This window comes from Thunnus thynnus, chromosome 7, assembly GCF_963924715.1.
Source record: "Thunnus thynnus chromosome 7, fThuThy2.1, whole genome shotgun sequence".
Lineage (NCBI taxonomy): Eukaryota > Metazoa > Chordata > Actinopteri > Scombriformes > Scombridae > Thunnus > Thunnus thynnus.
The window spans coordinates 5,966,236-5,983,995 of NC_089523.1; the positions used below are offsets into that span (position 1 = coordinate 5,966,236).

General features: G+C 40.2%; 1 protein-coding gene across 1 annotated transcript in view; it reads right to left on the reverse strand.

Annotated features, from left to right (window-relative positions):
• zgc:153039 overlaps positions 1-17,760 on the reverse strand; it is a 64,666-nt gene that overhangs the window by 39,185 nt on the left and 7,721 nt on the right. The window contains exons 5-6 of the mRNA XM_067593990.1: positions 17,123-17,230; positions 16,921-17,032 (exon numbers count right to left, since the gene is read on the reverse strand). Of these exons, the coding sequence (XP_067450091.1) occupies positions 16,921-17,032; positions 17,123-17,230 (220 nt within the window). The remainder of the gene's footprint in view (positions 1-16,920; positions 17,033-17,122; positions 17,231-17,760) is intronic.

Consider the following 17,760-nt stretch of genomic DNA (forward strand, 5'->3'; position numbering starts at 1 on the left):
AGCAAAATAAAGTCCGAGCTACTACTACAACCTTGTGTTGAAAAACTTCCCATACAACAACACCACACAGAAGGCATCCATCATTTTTGCAGCCATAAACAGAGTTTTATCATTTTATTATATTTGTGTCAGGAGATCAAAATCAAGTGGTCCAAAAGGTAGTTTGTTATTTTAAACTCATTTGTTCTGGGGGCAAAACGATGCCCAATGGAAAAGAACAAGATTGAAGAGGAAGGTATGATTACACTGCCAGGGTGCCTAATGATGAGATGCTTGGAATAAGGGGCTCACTCCAGAGTGTGTGTGTGTATGTGTATGTGTGTGTGTGTGCAGGAGGTGCTGCACTAGACGTGGAGAAAGAGAGATCAGAGAGTACAAAAACCACAGCAGGGTGTGCATGATTACGGCCTGCCCCCCACCTCTCTTCAATACAACACAGCTAGAGAGAGGAGATCCATCCCAATCTCTCTTGGTGTTTCGATACACACACACACACACACACACACACACACGCTCCATCTATTCCCCTCCCTCATCACCTCCATCTCCCTCATCATGATGTTTTTAAAACCCATTCGAGGTTTTTTTCTTTTTTCTTTCTGCTTTTCTGTCTCACTCCCCCCCCCCCCTCTCTCATTACATCTCCACTTGTGCCAAAGTCCATTCTCTCTCTCTCTTTTTCTTTTTCTCTCTCTCTCTCGTAATTAAGAGTCTCATCACGTTTTCTTTCAGGTCCAGTGATTTTAATACTTATTATCATGGCCCTATTAAGTATTGTTCACTCCATCCAAAGATCCGAGCACACTATTATTTCACACGGTGCCCAAGAGGCAGGCAGTGCACGCACACTGTTTTCACAGCCATCATTGTTAAGATATTGCATTGACTACCATTCATTGTGGACAGCCTAACCTTAACCTTAACCATTACCAATTCATGCATAACCCTAACCTTAACCTAACCTAACTTCATTTCATTTATTATTATTATTATTATTGTTATTCAGGAAAAGATTAAAAGTAACATTACAGATTTACATTCAAACCAGCCTGACAGGTTCCTGAAACACATTATAAAATAAAAACAGTGTTTATATGCCTGTTTGAAGTGTGTATTAAAGGTTATAGCTCTAATGCGATGTGGGATCTCATTCCAGATTTTAGTGTATGTGTGAAAAGATGATCTCTGACCATAGTTGTTTTTGAAAACCTGTGCATGTGAAACTGATCTGGTCCTGCCTTGTGTCGTGTCTTGGAAGTAGAGCAGCAACTGTTGGATGGGGAGTTATAATTTTGGATCTGAAAGTAAAATTTAACGGCGAGATTTTTATACCAGAAAAGGTCCCCAGGAAGTAACAAAAACGCATGCGTGCACACGCACGCACACACACACTTTTGCATTACCACAAATCAACTAAACAAAAGGTTCTGCAGAGAAGTTAAAATCACCCTCGAAATTAGGGAATGAAACTACTTTGTTTATTTGGCATGTGTGTGTGTGTATGCATGTGTGTGTGTGTATGCATGTGTGTGTGTGTGTGTGTGTGTGTGTGTGTGTGTGTTACAGCGTGGGCACTGCAGTGAAAAGTTTATGAACCATTGCTTTAATCAGAGTCTCTGATATATTCATAACACCAAAAAAACATTCAAGGGTCTGATACACAAGCACATGCTTCAAAGGTTGTGTCCATCACACAAAAAAAAGAACATTATGTTAAAAAGTGGTAAGCATGATGAAGAATTAAAGTGTGTGTGCGTGTGTGTGTGTGTGTCTGTGACAGAGGTGAGTGATGATGTGGGTCAAAACTTACAGGCTGATTATCAATTCCACTGACGTGTAGCAGGAGCAAAATAAATTTCAAAAAGCTTGACATTTCCAAACTGGCTCTCAAAAAACAAAGCCGCTGCAAACTGGGTGACAGTGATGACAAATGGTGTGTGTGTGTGTGTGTGTGTGGGCGTGTGCATGTGTGTGTGTGAGAGAGGGAGGGGGGGGGTTGTTCATGTGTTGGGTCATAATAGAACGAGCAACAATTTGTATAGTAACTGTGCTTCATAATTTTGTGTTTCTTTCGGAGCCGTGCATTCATTATCAAGGGAGTATTGCTTATATGTGACTCTGTGTGTGTGTGTGTGTGTGTGTGTGTGTGTGTGTGTGAGTGTGTGTGTGTGTGTGTGTGTGTGTGGGGTGGGGGTGGGCGGGTGGCCCTGGATAGTAATTATTGATCAGATCATCCAGCTGAAATGAGCTCTGCCATCCAAATAAAGAGCAGAACAAAAGCGCGAGGGAGCTAGTGACAGATTAAAGGAGGCTCGTTTAGAGAGGAACAGGAAACAAAGCTAAACGACTAAAAGGAGCCCGCAGAGATTGTTTCGGCCGATTGTTCTCGTTCCTCCCAGCCCTCTCCATCCTTCAGCTCATTTGCTTACCATTTTTATTCATGCCCTCATTTGTGTATTCATGCGTATTCATCTTTTAATCCATCATTTCATGTGTTTGTGCTTCTGATAATTCACCAGCGCTTTGGTCGAACATTATGGATTAATTATCTGCTATTTTTCAACTGGGATGAAAAATGAAGTGCTGACGTGTGTGTGTGTGTGTGTGTTTAGGTATATTATAACACCTACGTACACACTGCCATCACAAACGGTGCTTATTCTGCTGTGATCCTGGTCGTCTTAGCTCTCCCGGGGCGAGGTCACTCCTCATCAGCGCTAACATAACGATTCAGAATCATCTAGTTTAATGATCTGAAGAAAAAGGCTTCTTGATCTCCAGTAAATGATCAAATGAGACCATAGCTAGTTCTTGAGATGGCTCTGGCTTATGGCTAACATCACTGTTATGCTCATTGCACCGTTATGTGACCATTCGCTTCTCTCCAATATGGACATGATGGTCCTGTAAGTCAATACAGCCACTCTCTGTAGAGTACAAAGGTTAGTCCCTCTGATAAATCTCTCCATCAATGTTGCATTGACAGCATTTATAGCTCCTGTATTTTTCTTTTGTTGTCCTTCTCTCTATGTTTGCAAGCAAGGATGGACGGATGGTTTTTTTGAAGGTAAATAGCAGAATGAGGCTTTTGTATAAATGCTGATGAAAGCCATTGTTTGAGGTTCATTATTCAAAACTTTTAGATAACTTAGATTATGATGAGCAAAAAACATCCCAAAATTGGATCATCTATCTATCTATCTATCTATATTTTTGTGGTAAATAATCTTCTACAACAGCATGCACTAATCAATATTTTCTATATTAACAATTAATCAAATGAGGGGTTGCTCATGGTGAGAAAAACCTAAAGAAAATTGTCAACCAGTTTTGCCCATTGCTTTGGTTTTACAGCTCAACAATTCAGCTTTCACCATCAGCAGGAAGATGTTTCCAATAGGAAAAAAAATCCTCAATGTTAAGCCCACTGCACACTCACTGTCTGGCACCACATGGAGAACAAAGTTAGGAGTTGGCCCAAAGAGAAAGTCAAATAGCTAGCAGCCTAGGATATATTTTTCTCAGTAGGTGGTGGAGACCAAAACAGAGCTAAAAAAGGAGAGTAAAGACTGGAAATACAATCATCATTGGAAAACAACATCACACCAATAAAATGAATACCAATATGTTCTTTGCTAACATGTTAGTCATATCAAATTTATAAAGTGGCTTAATATGTTAGAGATTGCTTGTTTGTCAGGAGTTCTTCTGACCCTATTTGGCCAAGAAAATCAATTAATGCAGCTTTAAAATTGATACTACTTGGTTCGTTAGTGCTCCTAACGACAGGACAGCATATGTGGTATTGATAGATTTTTAAAATGTGCCTGCGGTCATTTAATGTAGGAACATGCCTCCCAGTGCAAAGGTGTGGCTCATTCATTTGTTTTTAATAGATTTTGGACTGGGGTCAAATAGGCTCTATGGCACAGAGGAATAAGATACATCAGGCTTTACTAATTGGTAGGATCAGTTCATTGTAGGTTTTGGTCTTTTCATTGGATTCGTTGATAAAAACAAAAATATAGAATATCACCAGACTCATCCTTTGAGTGTAAAGCAATAGCCTATTACTCATGGAGAGAGAACTTGAACGGACAGACCGGCAGGTGGGATTGTTGAAAAGTTTGTGATGACTATACCAGTTGGACTTTTTAAGATACTGTTTTCCAAGAAGTTCAAGTGTCCTTTTCACAGTATATTTAAGAGCACAGGTTAAGACTTACAGAGTTACAGTATTTTAGCATTTCTGGTCTTTATATTAAATGAAAAAACACTATATATATGTCTGCTTTGTATAAGTGCACCGTAATCCTGGCTAAAATTGAATTGAAAGTGCATGATACAAAAGTAAAAATGCTGCACCTCAGCTGAACGACATGAAAAGGTGATAATTCTATGGCCTAATTTTCCACCGTGCCAATGGGGAAAAACAAATAACTCTTTTCTGCAAGCAAAGCCACTTCCAAAATCCTCAGAGCAGACTTCAAAAACTCTTAACAGTAGCAGCCTGAACTCACTCGGATCTCAATTCACAAAAGACCCGTGTTACCTTTACAGAATCTGTATCTGGCCTGGTGCGCTTTGTGCGAGCTCAGGCCTCTTAGAGACAACTGATTCGACTCCATTGCAACAAATGTACCGGCTCAGAGCTACATCCTTTACTGCTGGGATTTAGTGTTGGTCTTTAGCCTCACTTCACCTTGACCTTGTTGGTGCTTTTAGAGTGTAGCCACCGTACACGAGGGGCAAGAAAGAGATAACGACAAAGCATCAGCCGAGGAAAAGGAGGCAAACAGAAAGCAAAAGGGAGGTAAGACAGGGGGTTGTAGGAGCCAGAGAGAGGGAGGGAGAGGGAGAGTTAAGTGCTCTCAGGGGAGTAGACTGTGGTTAAGGATTATTAAATGGGATCAATAACTAACAAGGCCTCTGTGCGCACATACACACACACTGTCTTCTTCTCACTCCCTCCCCTTCTCGTACACTCTCACTTACTCTCTCCGAACACTTCAAATGTACTCTACACTTCTCAGCTTTTCTGGGGCCCGTTTTCTCATTCACATTTTAAAATGTTTATCAAATCTCTCCTGATAATCTCGTCTCGTTTTATGACCGCTCTCCATTTCACCGTTTTCCATTTTCAGCCTCTCTATACGGTCCTTCTTTCCACCAACTTCCAATCTCCAGCCACTTGTTTATATTACTTCATCATTTGCCCTCCATGCTTGTAACTAGAGGTTGACTGATATTGGATAGCAAAATCAACAGATGTTTTTTTTTTTTAATATTCAGGGTGGAAAAAGCCCTAAGGAAAAGCAAGTATACCATTGGGTGATGACAGAAGTCTCCAATGAACTGCACAACATATATATATATATAGAGAGAGAGAGAGAGGGCTGAGGTGAAAGCAGAACTTCCAGGTTCCGTGAATGGGAAAGAATGGCCGATTGGCATACATGTTTATAGACAGCAGATATTACAGCTGAAGAGTTTGACAGGTGACATTAGAGGAGCGTGTGGGTGGATATGATGGAAAATGGAGAAACAGTGGGTAACAAACACAAGCACATCAGCTCCCCGGGATTCGTCACTGTCCTATTTCCCGGCGTTAACGTGCATCAACTATCTAGAGAGACAGTTTTGTTTCACTTAATTCATTCAGCCTGACATTGTGTTCATGTTAGCTGATTTGTTGTTGAGTGGGTGTTATTTTGACACGTAAGCTGCGGCAGCAGTTGTTAGGAGCAGTTAACTTGAGGTTTTTTTGCATTAATCAAAGGAATATGTCTATTTAAGAGTTGCTATTTCTGTACGTTGACCTGCTGCGTCAAGCTCATCCATTCTGTAGCCGTTTTTCATTATTGTAGCTGGGTAGTTAGCTAGCTATGTAGGAGGATAATGTCAATATTCTTTATCCTGCCTACTGATTTGCCAGTTGTTTCTCTAACTGACTGAAACAACATCCAACTGTGAACTGCTGAACAAATTGAAGACCCCCCCAAGACACCAATTTATCTTGGAGTATAGATGATAAACCCCAGAAATACTTTTTACTTTTTCCGGAAACCATCAGAGAGGCTGCATCATACAGAAGTCAGCTGGACATGAAGTGATGACTTTGCCTCTCTTTACATAATTTCTAGTGGAATCTGATCAAGAAGTTGAATTAGAGTTCAAATTTAGTGCTTTCAATAGATGAGAGATATTCATCAATTATAATAAATGTAAAATCACATTAACTGCCTCATGCCTATCATGACAGAGTGGGCAGCCAACCAAATGTTTTTTTGGGCTTTTTTTAGCCCAATATCTAAACCTCTCTGACACCCAAATCCTCCCTCTATGTCTCCCTCTTCAATCCCTGCAGCTTTGAATTCAGACAGGACATGATGTTGAAGACTTGGCCTGTGCTGCTGCCATTGTTACCCCCCCTTCCTCAAAAAACAAACGGGGACAGCAGTGAAAAAAAAAAAAAAGGAGAGAGGGGGCGAAAGTGACTGGAATCTCTGCAGTGGAGAGATAGGGGGTGAATAACAAAAGGAGGGAGCACGGCTGTGTGGATGGATGGATGAATGATAGACAGGAAAAGGAGGAAGAAAGGAAAGAGGGAAGCCAAGAACGCTGCTGTGAGGTGATAGTGCCAGGAGTAAAGGATGGGGAGGAGGCGGGGATGGGGATGAGGGAAGAAGGGATGCAGGACAAGTCTGGACAAGGAGAAGGAGAAAGCCTGAGAATGGGGGGGGGGGGAGAGATGGAGTGTGGAATAAAACACATGGTTCCTGATTCTATTTTGCAGAAGAAGAACATAAATGAGAGGAGCTAAAAACATCATGGACTAAAAAAACATGAGATTATGTTTACTGTAAGAAGGAAGTTACTACAGATGTGTGACTGGAGATGTTGTAGTCTTTTATAAACCTGTTTCCAGGTTTTGAGTTTCCTCTCTACATGGCTGGATTTAACTGTTAGCAAAAACTTGTTGTTGGGCACCTGTTGACCTCCAGCAGGGCTGCTGTACAAAACACGAGCACAAAATTTGCTACTAATGCTGGATATTGTACTTTGTTCCCTAACAAATTTTCAACCTCTCAGTTTTTTTTTTCTCAGGGTTTTTGGGGTCTCTAGAGATCTGAGGCCCAGGCACAGTTGCCCACTTTGCCCATTTGGTACTCCAACCTCGCCCTGCACTGTTTGAAGCCCCAATTAATGGCTAGTGACATTCATTTTGCCTACTAATTCAGTGTCCCAGGTCGGATACATGTGAGGTAGAGGATATTACATTGATGTCTTCTTTATTACTACCACTGGGGGTCACCAAAGTCACATCATTTTCAAATTTTATAAATACTGGCTTTAAAATCTAATTTGAAAGTGGATGTGCTTCTATGCAAGAAAATGTCGGGCCATCAGTTTGTCATGATCATTTATACTACTGCTTTACTTTGTTTTGACATTTCTATCATTTTACTGCCATGTTTATAGCTACTGTAGCAGCACTGACAGCAATGTCGCTCTGTCCATCACTTTGGTCCAAATGGAAAAATCTTAACAACTATTGGATGGATTGCCATGAATTTTGTCCAGCCGTTCATGTCCCCCTCACAATGAACTGTAATAACTTTGATCTTCTGACTTTTCTTCTAATCTAGCACCATCATCAGGTCTAAAATTTCACTTGTTCAATACTTTGGTTTACAACCAAATACCTGCAAAAGTAACAATCTCATCAGCTTCAGCTGTACTTTATGTTTAGTGCTAATTAACAAATGTTAACATGCTAACATGCAACGCTAAGATGATTAATATTGTAAACGTTATGCTTAGCACCAGCATGTTTGCATTGTCATTGTGAGAATGCATGCTAGCATGATGATCTTAGCATGTAGCTCAATGCACTGCTGGGACTACGTGCAGCTAACATGGGTCTGCTGGTTCATAGGGATTTTTATAGGGGTAGGAACTATGGCAAAGAAAATAAAAAGGTTTCACCCTTGAATGGTGAAAGTGGTGAAGGCCCTGAGTTCTTAAAAATCTGCAGAGTTAAGGGAGAGAATCTTGCAGTTAGAAAAAGGACTAAGCAGGGAGGGAAGTTGGTGAATGAGTAAGAAAAAGTGAGTAATAGAGAAAAGGGAGAAAATAGGAAGTAAGAAGGAATGGAAATAGATAGTGTGTGGGTAGAGACAAGAGAAAGAGTAGACATACTGCATGCTTTTTGAAGGACGGAGAGAAAAAAGGAAGGTGCAAAGTGATGAGAGAGATGCAACTTTTCTGGAAAAGTGAGAGGAATTACATGCTGTCCACAATTAATGGAAGTCAATGCAATGTCTTAACAAGTATAGCTCTGTGTATGTGTGTGTGTGTGTGTGTGAGTGAGTGAGTGAGTGAGAAAGAAAGAGAGAGAAAGAGAGAGAGATATTTTGCCTTATGTACAATTTATGACATTAATAAAAATATTAATATATTACAGCAGGTGTCTTTCTGATTGTAATTGCCTGCCAATACAGGCCATAATTCTGAATTTATTTAGGATTTCTACATAAAAGATATTGTTTAATGTAGTGAATTAGCCATTCAGGTTCAGGCAAAATTAAAAACACAAAATCATTGTCTGCAATATAAATGCACAATTTTGAGATTATCTTCATGATTGAAAGCATGATTTCTTCTCTTGGAGCCATAATCAAAATTCTACCAGAATCTTTCTGTTTTTGGTTCAGTCTAGACAGGCACAGTTGTCTTATGCTCAATACTTTGAATAAAAAAACAGTATTGTTGTGTTGGTAGAAAAATACAAGGATTATGAAGACAACATAAGCCTCTTTCACCATAGGTTCCAATTAAGAGCAAGTTTAAAACTGGACCCAGGTAAGATGGCTTCCATATGGTTCCATACCAGAATGGTAAGTCATTATATGTCACATCTAGTGTTTTTGTTCGGCATGAGTTGCTTATGGTTAAGGTTAGGGTTAGGGTTAGGCTGTCCGCAATGAATGGAAGTCAATGCAATGTCCTAACAGGGATAGCTGCGTAAACTTGTGTGTGTGTGTGTGTGCGCGTGCATGCGTGCGAGCGCGTGTGCTTGCGTGAGAGTTGGGTAGGGGTGCAGAGGAGAGAGACAGAGGCACTTCGGGGGGTATGCGAATTGCACACAAATTCACCAGGCTGCATGTCAGAGATAGCACTACAAAAGAGGGCCCAATAGATTCAAATTAATATAATTATCAAGTCAGTTATTAATACAAAAGCTTCTATAGCACGGGGCGGATTAGCCCACAGGTCACTGCCGCACAATACTGTGGAGAAGCAGAAACACACGTGTGTGTAGTGTGTTCGCTCACACACACAAAAAAGAAGTCAATCAACCAAAAACAAAAACCCCCACAGTTAAAACACACTGAACCAGTTAGTTAATATTCTAGCAGGAAACCAGATCTGAAATAATAAAAAACTGTGGAGCAACAGAGTGAGTTGTCATGCTCACTCTGTTGCTTTAAGTGTCCACACACACACACACACACACACACACTAGCAAAAGGGCTTGATAAAGTAGCGACAGGGCAATCTGTCATGGCTGGCTAGCTGGTCACATGAGGTTAATAGATTCCCCCTATCTCACATCCCCTCAGCCTTCATCGCCATCATCACCGGCCCTCTTACCATAATGGCATATCATCAGTGATAATCTCAAAACAGACAAAATATGGGGCCCACTCTATTAACAGTGACCTGGAAACCAGTTGTACGTCTTTCACATCTAAATGAGCTTCATTTTCTTTGCAGTGCTAATAGCTGTGAAGCAGAAAATGTGCTCAGTACTGTCACTGCATCTACAAAGTTAATCTCACAGTCACAGGGTTTCCCACTGTGGACTGGGTGGAAAATTCCACAATGTTCCATAACAAAGTTGCATTGCTAACTTGGAATGCTTCTGAAAACCTTGTTAATGCTATAAATTTGCAATAAAAAAAAGGTAAAGTGTGGCTGTTCTTTCTGACATATTTCTGTATGGTGAGTCACTTCTAACAGTCAGTGAATCCTGTGACTTGTGGAGATCGTTTCCAAATCTCATAACTTTCCCTTCCAAGAACTCTCAAACTAAAATTCTCTGATGTTCCAAGAACTCCATGACCTTTGGGAAGTCCACATACAGAGCATAAGAGAAGTGTTCTGGCTGTTGAGGTATGTCATAGTTCATGTTAAAAACCAAGTCTGAACTAGATATAGCTGTCCGGTCCGGGTTAAATTACCTCATCCCTCGTTATAATGAGCACACACTGACAGTCCCCATCTCCCCTTCTCACACCTGAGCAAGGGCACCGATGCCATGATATCAGCACACACACTGACACAGGTAGGCAGTTATAAAGAGGTACTCTCACCGTGCAGTAGCCTACAATCATTTTCAGAGGCCATTCTCCCACCTCCCTGACATTCACTTTTAAATACAATCTTAACTACTTTGCCTTTAAAGCTATGATGCAGAACCACAATTTGCAGAGGGTGGCAATTTAGAAGAGCCTTATGAAAAGGTTAGTTTGTCACTCTAAATATTCTCTTTAAAGGGAAGCGTAGCTGGCTGGTAAGAGAGTGTGACTGCCACCCTTTGGACAACCTGTGTAACTGCAACAGTCACTGAATTTCTCTCTTGCTTGTATTATTTAACAATCAGAGGAATCATGCATCAAACTGTATACATTTTCAATACAGGAAGACACAGCTGGAATCAGACCTGTAACCCTGACAGCATTAGCATAATGCTAAACTCACTCTGCTACACCATCTTCCAGTAACACCCCCTCATTTCTACACACATGTGCACTTGGTAAATGGATGTTACTGGAATTCTTGTGCCATGATAGATATTGCTCTTTTTCTAATTTCCTTATTAGGACATTTTAAGTGTTTATTAATCAGTATTTGTTAATAACTATAACTCCTTCTGTGTAGCAGGAAGTATTATACACTGTAACTGGTGTATAAACAGATAATGACAATAGTAATTATTTAATATGAATAGGAAATTGTATCTACTACTGAATATTCAATTAGGCTTATTAAATTCATATATAAGTATTTACTTCTTCACTCTCAACAAGTGAGCGACTCTATCCACTGATGAAGGCCATGAGATGTTGCTGAAAGATTCGAAAGGAATCTAGTAAGTGGACCTTGAGTTAAAAAGTTTAAACATATTCTAAAAAAAGTTTTTAACCCGTATTTGTACATGTGTAGAAACATATCATTAAATATGATTATAGCTTAATTATAATGTGTTATAAACAACATATGAAGTGTTTATATACTGCTTATAAATGCTAAATAAGGGGGTATAAAGTAAAGTCTACCTACCCCCTCCCCACAGTGACTGCCATAATAGTGAGATACTACCATTGCTGTAGTTACCCTGGTATCTTCTTTTTTTCCTTGTTTTGTTTTACACAAACATAAAACACATATTCAATTCTCTCACACACACACAAAAAAAACATAACTTATATCACAAACACAAACAAAAACAACAGACATACCACATATATACACACATATGCAAACGCACATACATGTCAAGCACTATATGTGATTGTGGTACAGAAACATTCACTTATACAGTAATTTAAATTACCCTGGCATCTTGTCTCAGGCATGACAGCTTCCCTGGCATGTGGTGTGGTAGCGCCGTAACATGACGGATGACTTTAATAGAAGCAGTCATATTTTAATCCAAAATAATTTGGTTAGCTTCCCTGTTTGCATAATTTCATGACAGAAAAAAAAATGCTGCCTGCCTGCCTGACACATGTATGTGCTATTTAGATTTGGCATGAACAACAGCTGTGAGACAGTTTTTCTTCATTTCTAGAACCATTTGCACTTGGATTCCATGATAAATATTGGCCTTTTTCTAATTTTCTTACAGGAAAGTAGTAAAGTAAAGTTTTATCATGCACTTTAGGTATTGTTGGTAGTATTTTTTTCTAGGAGTGAGCTGACTTAATATAGCAGAAGCAGTTGTGAATGTAAACATTTTTTGCAAGCAGAAGATGAAATACAATGCAGCACACTGCTTACATATAGGTAATACATAGAAGCTCCTGTTTCCACCATTACAAAATTAAAGTTGGATATGAAAACAGACTGTTCTCCAGTGAGGCCTGTCACTGTCCCTGTGGAACCACTTATCATCTCCTGATAGTGGCTGCTGGCCAGTCAATGGCTGCATTCTTGTGAGTTAGGTGTCAAATATTGTCTGGAGACTTTTTTCCACAGTGCACAATCATACTACTGTGTTTATCTGTGGAAGTGAAAGCAGTGAATTCCAGCTATTACAATGCAGAAGGGAAATGATCACATGGTGAGATTCATTTACGAAACACGGAAAATCCCTCAAAAACATCTAGAAGCAAGATGAGGAACGCACTCTGAGAAGTATGAGGCAATCTACCCAATCGATACAACAGGTTAACTTTCTACCTGTTTTCTCATGTTAATCAGCATTTAATAAAAATAAAAGTCAAAAATCACAAGGTCAGACATCTGGCCTGCAATGTGAATGAACAGAAACAAGAGCACAACGAGGAAATTTCCTCTTAATGAAGGTTTTCCTAGTGCTTCTGAGAAACCATACATTCATTATCAGTTCAATTCTGGTCAACCCCAATAAACCGAGCTAACTGAAGATAAGACAGGGAGTGATGTCTCTGCCATCAAACCAATAAAACCGGATTTTACACCCCCCTTGTGCTAAAATCTTCTGTATTTCATAATCGAGACGTCTGTCTCACTTTTTAATCCCCCGCTCTTTTCAGTCTGTCAAGCATCATTAACAAGAATCTATCATAGCTGTTTACATTTCTTTTCTACAGAAAGTCATGAAGTCATATGACCTTCCACAGAACCGTTGCATGAGCAGACAAGTCAGTAAAAATGCTGCAGAACAGAACAAATTTCCACTGATAAACTTGAGAGAGGTCATCTATTTGCAACAGCACAGAACTAGGCATGTAGTTCACACACACACACACACACACACACACACACGGGTCTTGTCTGTCATGTGTCCACATTGTGTCTATATCTAGCTGAAGTTCACACCTGGCAACAGAATGCATCTCAAATGTATCTCAAGTGGCCACTTCTGATCTGACTCCACTTCACTGCATCCATTTGATTTTATATGTAGGGCAACAGTGATCACTGCTAAACAGGAAACAAACCACACACACACACACACATACGAACACTTGCATTCAGCTAGAGAACAGGACTACAGTGGCCATTTGATACCTCACCTCAACCACTCACTTTAAAACCATGTTAGAGTTGTTTCACTACATCAAATCAATTGTGGGAACACATTTACACAACACCACATGTGTGTCCACATGTGTTCCTAATGTGGCCTGAGTGACAATATCCCACAGATGTGTTTAGAGCCCTGCATTTGTGACTAAGGCCCGATTTAAAGTGTGAACAAAGCCCCCCCCCCCCCCACCAACACCACCACAACACACACACACACATCACGTGAGGGACCCCTTGTGGCCTCTTTGTTGCGTCATGTGAGCAGAGCCTAAGTGTTGTTGGTGTCCCACTCCAACACACTGACACTGCCTCCTTTCATTGATGACTGAATAGCTATATCTCCATTATAAAGATCTTTATTTAAACTGCTTTAGATGTCTACAATGAAAAGAAAACATGTAAATATACACTTACATGTTGTAGAAGTAAAATGTGTGATCCCATGGGGAAAATACTATACTGCAGAGGTGGATGAAGTGTGTTAAGAAACTCTTATCAGTAAGTGTGTGCGGTAGGCAGACACAGGGAGGACGGTGCAGCAGGGTAAATGATGGCTATATTGATCTCTGATGCTCTTTTATAGCCCTGTCATGTCAGTTTAGCACCTTGGCAACACTTGCTTTAGAGGTACATCAATACTGAACTCTGGCACTCAGCAAAAGACAGATAGAAAGAGACAGATAGAGAGAGGGAACGAGAGGGCCGACAAATAAACAGAAAGAAGTAAATACCCACTGCAACATCAAAGTAAAGACTTTACTGCTCTCACTTTAAAAGTGAAGTGATGAGGATACAGACACCAAAGTTAACTACAGTATGGGTCCCTGACAGATTGTTAGCTGTATGCTTACAATTAAAGGAAGACTTCACCATAAATATGTCTTGAGTGGCAAATGAGGGGTTTACATCATGGATGTATAAAGAGAACTGGACAAGGTGTTGGAGATGGAGCCGCGTTCATTCCTGTGAAAGTTGCTCAGTGGTGTATGAAGCCAAAAAAGCCACTTCCCGCCGTAAAGAAATACCCAGATGAAAACATACTGCGCACATTCTATGGGCCCAACGCGTCCAATGGAGCATGCACCATAGAGACTTCCACCAGCCGAGACGGCTAACCTCTGGTTTAGCACCCGGCTAACTTGAATGGGGATAAAACAATTCAATCGTGCAGCTTTTCTAGACTTCTGAAATGTGATCAGACCAAGTGCATCCAATTCTAATAGTGAAACGAGTCATTTCGTGGGGGTTGTGACACTCAACAAATTTATCTGCTAATTTACAGACGTCTCTTTTACAATGTAAGTCAATGGGGAAAAGTTTTTTTGGGCCCAATAGCATCATGTGACGTTGTAATTACACGGTTTGGCCACTATGTTAAATTAGCTTCAAAGCCCAGCACTCTTCCTGGGGGCTTAGTTTACGTGAACATCAAAGTCAACCCAGAGTCATGGCGTTCATGACTCTGGGTTGACTTTGAAGTCCTTTGTAGTTGTTGTGTATATAAGCTAACTTCAGTTGGTGTCCTCCATGAAGAAGCAAGCTACAAACTTTCAGAGCTAATTTTCAAGCGTCCAGTTAGCATGTATTCGACACTCAAAAGACTTTCTAAGTGAAGTAGTCCTTTAAGAATACTCAATGTTGAGTGGTAGGCCAATAGCAACAACTCAAAACCAGGAAATGAGAAAAAAAGGAAAAATTAGCTTTGAAGTTAAGTCGCTAAATGCTAATAGGAATAAAATAAACATAAATATCATACTAAGTATATCAAGTAAATGTGAGTAGACTGTGGACAGTCTAGGCTTATCAGAAAGCAAAAATCAAACTGGCTGTTCAAAATTTTTACTTTTGTTAGAGCTTGTTGTCTACTATCACTCAACAAACTGTATGTTAAAGTGTTAGCATGTTATAAAAGAAACAGTGACCTACTGACGACAACAGTGATTTTGGTGTCTACCTTCTTGTCACTTTATCTTGTAATTTAAAGGCCCTACACAGCCACGGTCCACCTACACAGATGTGTTCAATTTATCTGATAAGACCTCATCTGAGCACAGTGTAGGAGCGTACAGACTGTGCTTGACTGACATTTCTCTGACCCTCCTCTACTAGGGCAGAAAAGTCACATCTTTAAACAGTATTTGAATTTGGGGAGGGCGCATGAGGGCAGCTGAACAACTTTTAAACACATCATTGACATATGATCCCCTTAAAGTTTGTATGGTGAACTTGTTATCGAACAATTGCCTATTTAGACGTCTAGCAGACACAGAGCTACAGAGTCAAGCGATAATTCTTCGTGGGTTCGTCAATATATGTGAACCCCTTCACATTACACATAGTCATTTCATCCCCCGTTAACGTGATAATATTGATTAGTGCAGCTTTAAAAGTCTTGGTTCATGATGTTTAGTGACCTCACATGATTGCAGCATAGCTCAAACTAAAACCTGAGGTCTAATCAGCTAGAATAAGTGAAAACACCTGTGTCAGTGTGCAGGGCCTTTAACCAACTTGACATTTCCCTGGAAACTGTAAGTGTTCCAGTGTAATGGAGGAGCATTAAGGGTTTATGGGGTTGTAGCTAGACTAGGAGTGGCACATCAGAGGACCTTATGCCAACACACTGGAACGTCATTCCATTCAAGAGGAAAGCAACGTCATCCCTTCAAGTCAGAACTACAATCTGAAAACCAAGACAAGATTTCTAAAGCTTGAGTTGAGATGCAGTTACGTAGTTTCATGACAGCGCATTGTTTTAACGTCAGTGTCGGTAATATGGTTCTTAAATGTTGCTGAGCGTTGGCTGGATGGACATTTAGCTAAGACTTAACACTGCAAAAAGTGCAAGTTGAAGTCATTGTTGAATATAGCCTGATCCAGTCAGCTTTCAGTCAGTTTAAGTATCCTTTCATGGTTGGATGAATTTGTTGCTGCTACTATAACATTTTAAATGATGTGTATTGGAGCTGCATTATACAGTAATTGCTACTCATTTGAATAACACAGCTGAGTGCAAACACTCAGAACAATGAATGAAGGGGTTTTTTTTTCTCTAAATTGTCAAAGCTCCAGTGTCAGAAATGGGCTGGTACCCACTGGTCATTCTTGCACCAAGGTTCTGCTAATGGTCTCATGTGTGTTCCCATGTGTTTGTCCCCTTGCATTCATGCAAGCTGCGGGTGTTCTGATTGATTAACTGACACCTGGTGCCAGATAATGTTCATTTGGAATAGATGGTTTTGGGGTTGGCTTCCGCTGATGCTCCGGTTTTGTTTGGTGAAGCAGAAAATGAACCCTGTTTGCATTATCTGATAGCCACTAAGTATCAGATTTCATCTGCTGAAAACAAAACATGCTAACATCTATTACTACAGCACCGCACTTGTACTTTTATTAACCTAGAGCTTTAATTAACTTGTTTGGATCTGTGTGGATTAATGTTCAATTATAGGTATTTTCTCTGCTTTCTCTGTTTGTTTGTTGATGTAAATTACATAACTTAAAAGAATACATTACAGTGGGTAGTCTCAAACCAACTGCACTTATGTGAAAGTAAGGAAACGTGAAGTAAAACGTGAAAAGGGTGTGTGTGTGTGTGTGTGTGTGTGTGTTACTGACCGGTCACAGGAGCAAGCCACCAGCACGCTGAGCAGGTTGTAGATGATGAAGGTGAAGATGACAGCAGTGATGGTGCCACGGGGGATGGAGTAGCTAGGATTCTTCAAGTCGCCTGGTAGATAGACATATTCATTCTGTGTTTATACTACGCTCAGGTAATCAAGTCACAAACACACTTGTGCAACAACTCAACCTAACCTACCTGACATGTTAGAACCAGCCATGATGCCGGTGCAGCCGTTAAACATGACAGCGAAAACAGTGGCAAAGTTCATTGTGGTTCTTGTCGTGTAATCCAAGTCGTATTGAGCTGTGGGAAGGGATAACAACAGATAAACCATTGTAGTTTATTGACATTATCAGTCTCCAAACAGCAAGTTCAATATGGGGCTGTTGACAGATATTCCTCCATACAGATGCAACGCCAGATTGCATCATGTTTTACAGTTTTTGAGGAAACCGTTCTCTACCTGTCTTTGCCGTTGTTTACAGCAGCATCTACTCAATCACAGGGAGTGGGATTTATTCATAAAAATTCCATTTCAAAGCTGAGAGCTGTGAGAGGTGACTACACACCCATATTTAAGAAAAGAAATCTTCTTTGATGAGGTTGCATGCATGCAATTGAAAATAAATATCGTATTCACCACTTCCCTCACATGACAGTTTGATGGAATGAAACATAACAACGAACAAACACCCACAAACAACCAGAGACTTTCACTGCTGTCTCCACTCAGGCCCTTTGCTCCTTACAATGTAATTAGAAATAGTCACGTGGAGAAATGAACATTAGGCATCTTAATTACAAGCACCTGATCACCTTTTATCTCTGGACTT